The sequence below is a fragment of the Palaemon carinicauda genome, chromosome 18 (assembly GCF_036898095.1).
Source record: "Palaemon carinicauda isolate YSFRI2023 chromosome 18, ASM3689809v2, whole genome shotgun sequence".
Classification (NCBI taxonomy): Eukaryota; Metazoa; Arthropoda; class Malacostraca; order Decapoda; family Palaemonidae; genus Palaemon; species Palaemon carinicauda.
Window position 1 is genome coordinate 37,187,650 of NC_090742.1, and position 6,000 is coordinate 37,193,649.

The following is a 6,000-nucleotide window of genomic DNA, read 5'->3' on the forward strand; positions in this document are numbered from 1 at the left end:
CAAATATGTAGAGAAGTGTAAGATATATATTCAGAGGAGTGTAAGATAAATATTCAGAGGAGTGTAAGATAACAAATACCCAGAGTGTAATATAACAAATGTTTGAGATAACAAATATTCATAGGAGTGTAAAATAACGTATTCAGAGGAGTGTGAGATAAAAAATATTCAGAGCAGTGTAAGATAATGAATATTCGTAGGAGAGTAAGATAACAAATATTCAGAGTGTAATATAACAAATGAATTGAGTGTAATATAACAAATATTCAGAGGAGTGTAAGATAACGAATATGTAAAGGAGTGTAAGATAAATGTTTAGATGCGTGTAAGATAACAAATACTCAGAATGTAATATAACAAATATTTAGAGGAGTTTAGGATAACAAATATTGAGTTTTTTCGCATAAAAAATATTTGGAGGAGTTTGAAAAAAAAAGAAAAAAAAGGAAAAAGAGAGAGAGAGAGAGAGAGAGAGAGAGAGAGAGAGAGAGAGAGAGAGAGAGAGAGAGAGAGAGAGAGAGAGAGAGAGGCTGGTTGGGGGTGGGGTGTTGGTGATGGATTCCGATTCGTCAAACCTCAAAGTTCGTTGACATTGGTTGACGTTACCTGCAGTCCTCGTTGAATTATAGCGGTCTAAATATCTCCGTGGAACTAGATGATTTCGCAATCAGTTATAATAGACTAAGTGAGCGTTTACATTCATATTGCTTTACCCGAGTAGTTATTTTTAATTATTTTATATAATCCACAGTCAATTTTCAAAGTAACAATCCTCACAGGTAAATAAAGAAGTAACGTATCAGTTAGATACTGTTTTAGTTAATAAACTCATCAAATTACCCAAATTATCTAGAGTTCTTTGAATAAAAAACATTACTTACATATTCAGTAACTGGAATTCCAGAGGTAAGGCATGGTTGCATTAAACTTTACTGATATGTAGGTCAACATCTTGCGGTGAAGGAGGGACAAAACCAACCCCCCCAATCTGCCTTACTTCATCGAGTTCTTCTTCCCTTGCAACCCTCCACCAACCCCTCCCTCAGCGTGCACTCACTTCCCCCCTTCACCCTTCAGTCCCCTTCAGGAAATTCTCGAATTAAGGTTACAAATTAGTGTGGCAGAAAATTAGTTTTCTCATTCTCTGAATAAATCAAGCCAGTCGGTTGAGTTCACGAAATGTATCTTTGTCGGGCGGATAATAGTCAGTGCACACTGTTAAGAAACGGTGTCCTTCATCCGTTTGGTTTACGTTCATGTGATATTTATATTTGGCCTTTGTAAAAAATGGAAGGTTGCTGCGTTGTGCTGGAAATCCATCGCAGTGTAAAGATCAAATGAAAACCAGTTGGTAACAACCCGAAGGTTGTTATAGTGAGATGTTGATAAAATGTAACAACACAGTGGGTAGTCATGTAAAAAAATATTATTACCAGTGTCCTGGTGGTAGCGTCCTTGCCTGATGATTGCCAGACTGGGGTTCGAGTCCCGCTCAAACTCGTTGGTTCCTTTGATCACTGCAGCCTTACAATCATTGTGAGATAAGCATTGGGAATTAGGGGGAGCCTGTACTGTAGGTCTATCTGCTGAATCATCAGCAGCTATTGCCTGGCCCTCCTTGATCCTAGTTTGGGTGGAGAGGGGGCTTGGGCGCTGATCATTTGTTTATATGGTCAGTCTCTAGGGCATTGTCCTGCTTGATAGGGCAAGGTCACTGGCCTCCGCCATTCATGAGTGAGCTTTAAACTGGAACTCCCATACTTTCCGTATTTTTAATATTTACAATTTAGATTTTCATCCAAGATTTTGATCTCTCTCTCTCTCTCTCTCTCTCTCTCTCTCTCTCTCTCTCTCTCTCTCTCTCTCTCTCTCTCTCAATTAAGCGAGCCACTCTCCAAGTTTTGTCTCATTTTAGGATGATTAGATCACAATAAATGTTATTATGTGAAAATATTAAGCGAATTTCCCATCCACGAATAACCAATAAAATCTCCCACTTCATATGAAAAGGGAAGGAAATTAATTTACATTATAAATATTCACACAGAAAAAAACCATAAACTGTAGAGTAATATTATGAAGCAGAAAATAAGGGAATTTTTAAAGGTTATAAAAAAGGGAAAATCAAAGTGAAAATTAATATAAAATAAGCCAGAAAAAAATGTGTGGAGAGAGAAAAGGTGATGAAAAAAGGAAAAAAAAGGGCTGTTTGATCCCAGCCTTGGAACGGAATAACGATCCTCCTACGTCACAGTTAAGTCAGGTGGGAACACAAACACACGTACACACGCGGCAATCGGTGATGGCCATTTGTCGCCTAACATATTTGATAGAAAAATAGAAGACATTTTCGTCGACAGTTCTCGAATTTAAATTCTAAAAGGTAAAGGGCAAAAAGATTTACTGTGCTCATCAACTGACCCATTTTAGATCGTTAGAAAATCAAGTTGGCTTAAAGAGATGAATGGATAACAATTGTATTAGATTTATGGGATGATTTAGAAGTGGGAGATAAATAAAATACAGAATAAAACGAGTTATGACGTTGTTTGTGATAAAGCGAGTACAAACGAACCACTTACGTCTGATTTAAGATAAAAAACCATGCTATTTTCACCTATCATTTTCCCATTTATCCTGACAAGTTTTTTCACAAATGGGGAGGGAAGTGGACAGGGAGGGAGTTAAGTGTCCTTTTTTATTTTTATTAATTTGAGATCATACAGACTCGACGAAGTTTAGATTTCGAAATATTATGGAGGACAACATTCTTATGACCTTATTCCTTTATCAGGTTCAATTATCCCAATATGCTGGAATGATCGATCAATAAATCTTTTAAACGTTAGTAAATTGGAATAGTCTTTGATGTTTTAAATGTTGGGCAAATGAATGAATTTTACATATGCTAGAAAAAGCGAGTCACTTTTGTGGTAAAAAACTAAGCCAACTTATTTATTTTATGGTCACTAATTTTATATCTTATAAAAAAATTAATCGCAAATATTTGTCTCCTAGAAAAGCTAATCACAAATATTTTATATTTAGAGAAATGAGGTTTTCCAATCACTGAGGGAAACAGAAAAAAAGTGAACAAACTGAAAGAAAGAAAGCTTTATAAAAAAGGAAACACGAGAGAAGATAGAAAATTGCTCAGACGGGAGTGCCTTCCACTGACCTGTAATGGGGTCTGTAAGGTCACCTTTGGCCTTTCTTCGTCTTCCTTTTCCTCCTTGAAGCTTCTTCGCCTCAACCTGCTCAACCTCTGGCGCCAGCAGAATGAGATCGGACTTGACCGTGACCTGACATGGAAAAACCAAGCGTTAGTGACCTTATTTGTACAATCAAACATTCAGTGGAGCTTTCAAAATGGCTCACATCACTCACTGCAGGGAAATGTCATGTGTCACACGCAGAAGTTAAATGTATCACAATTCCAAGAGTGTTTGGTACTAAAGATTATTATTATTATTATTATATTATTATTATTATTATTATTATTATTATTATTATTATTATTATTATTATTATTATTATTATTATTATTAAAAGTTATAGCCAACCTAATGATTCGTACTTTACTCTCTCAGATCTGCCTCCAGAATAGATGTTTCCGAAGAATTTTTTATCGCAATTTTAAATTCTATTATTAAGACAATTTTAGAAACTTTGCGAGCTGAAGGTACGACATTTATGTAACTGAATGACTAAAATAGGTTGAATACCGTTCAAAGGTTTAGAAAGCCTTAGAAAAATACTTAAAGCTTCATGGAGATAGCCTACAAAGACTAAGAACAACTCAAAAATATTCCAATCTCTGCTAACAAAGTCCTGATTTGTAAGGCTTGAAAAACGATTCGGTAATTTATAGGAGCTTTGGCATAAGATCATTGGCTCTCAATAAAATGAAAGCCGACGAAGATTGTAGATTCGTCTCGCTTATATTAAAGCCACAGGTTTTCTCGTCTGGTTGAAACTGGTTTGTCTGTGAGCTCCCTCTAATCCATTATCACCTTTCCATTTGAATTTCCTTTAAAAAAAATGTATAAAACGTTGGTAAACATTTTTGTAAATTATTTTTTTTTTATATAACTAAAGCAAAACCAGACCACTGTTCACTTGAAAAAAACAATCCTTTGTCATGAATGCTGTCATAATGGCTTTAGTCTCCACCGCTTTATTTAATTCAACTTATTCGCTTGAAGTTTTGTTTATTTTCCTTGTATTTGCTCTCAATATCCTGCAGTAACACTTCTCTATGATTCACGATACACGAAATTTCAGTCCGTCGAGTAAAGAATTGAAATGAGTCGTCCGAGTCCACTTATTAACAGAAAACGACATCTTTTAAAGACACCATTCAAACTCGATTTAATTTCTCCATTAAAACTTTATTTAATTTTTGGCTCGAGAGAGGAAGGACAAGCAAAGGACAACAAAGGCACACGATCCTTCTACTCACCAATTCCTCGCTCGGAAGTCCATGTTGCTTGAAGGATTTTTTCTTCACCAGTTTGGAAGGTTTCTTGACCATCGCCGTGTGCAGCTGGTCAAGAGGAAATAGGCGTCTGGAGTTTTCCCGAAACTCCCTCCTTTCTTGAGGGAAAGAGAGAGTGCACGTGCGGAAGTGCACTCAAGGAGCACTTCCTTGAGTCCTTCCGGAGAGGAGTGCGTGCACACTGTTCACCACGTGGTTGCCAAATGCCGGCCTCGCCTTCCTCAGCGGCGGGTTTTGTTCGGCAAGCGTGACAACTCTCTCTTTTGCTCTCTCTCTCTGTCTCTTTCCGCTCTCTTCTTTCTCTTCCCTCTTGCTTTCCATGCGTGGCGGGGGGCCCGAGTAAATCAATACTTTCGCTTCTGGCTCAGCTCGCTGCCGACCTCTCATCCAGCCAACTCCCCTCGCCGTAGTCATAGATCTACGATGGAACATAGAGAGGTTGTTAGATTGCAAGGTTTTATTTTCCTGTCCAATATACATTTACTCGCATATCCTCAAGTTATTTCACATTGGAAAGTTCTTTTTGATCAAATTGTTCATTTTACAAAATACAAATGACAAAATCCAAGTAACAAACATTAACTAATTATTTGGAGAATTTTATTTCCATATACTAATGTAAATGCCTTATGGATAGCTGCTTAAAATAAATTACATGCTTTAAATCCAAACATTTTACAAAATGTTAGGCAGAATGAAAATGTCTACGGATAAAAGCTTTAATTGTAAACTAGTGAAAATAGCCCCTTCTATCTCTCTGTATCTATGATTCTAGGCATTCGGGTTTGACCTCGTTCGTAAGTTAAAGGGTAGCCATTTAGGTCAATGTATTATGCATAGAAAAAATAGATTTCGACTCAAAATTAATAGCATATCGTTCAAAGCATTATTGATTATTCTATAGACTAAATGATACACTACATAGAGCTAATAAAGAAGTAAGTGAGTACGTACATGCACAAGAGTGAAGATGATGCAATTATGGTGTTTCGTCAATTTTCGAATTAGATACTCCAGGAGAAAAAAAATATCTTTTTATTTTTGCGTAGTTAGAAAAGAGAGCGTTCTTCTAGAACAGACTTCTTCCTTCTTCTTGTGGGGAGTTAAGTGACAAACTAAACATGATGCAAAAGTATCCGTGTTAGGGTCTTGTCCAGAGCCCTGGATGATATTGCTTCACCTTCGAGCGGCTCGACCAATGGCAATGTGGGATGATGATGAAACCGCAGGCGATTGGTGCACAGATGTGGTGACGTAGATGAACGTCACGCTTATCATGCACCTTTCACGTGGGTAACGCAAATTCCCGAGTACTCTTGTATATTTCTGGCGATGACGTGTATTTTTGGCACGTATTCCTCAATTTTCCAGTAATTTAGGTAATGAGACAAATTGTTTTGATGGTGTTGCTGTGCTAAAAGGACACACATTCAAATGATATTTCTATCTTTGTACATGATTACTCTAAATATGAAAATGTGCAACGCACAGTATATATATAT

At 36.8% G+C, this 6,000-nt stretch overlaps 1 protein-coding gene across 1 annotated transcript in view; it reads right to left on the reverse strand.

Annotated features, from left to right (window-relative positions):
• The window catches only part of LOC137657775 (sodium-dependent phosphate transport protein 2A-like), a 35,539-nt gene extending 29,956 nt beyond the window's left edge, over positions 1-5,583 (reverse strand). The window contains exons 1-3 of the mRNA XM_068392285.1: positions 5,453-5,583; positions 4,463-4,916; positions 3,179-3,302 (exon numbers count right to left, since the gene is read on the reverse strand). Coding sequence (XP_068248386.1) covers positions 3,179-3,302; positions 4,463-4,534 — 196 coding nt within the window. The 5' untranslated portion in view covers positions 4,535-4,916; positions 5,453-5,583. The remainder of the gene's footprint in view (positions 1-3,178; positions 3,303-4,462; positions 4,917-5,452) is intronic.
• Positions 5,584-6,000: the final 417 nt, after the last annotated feature.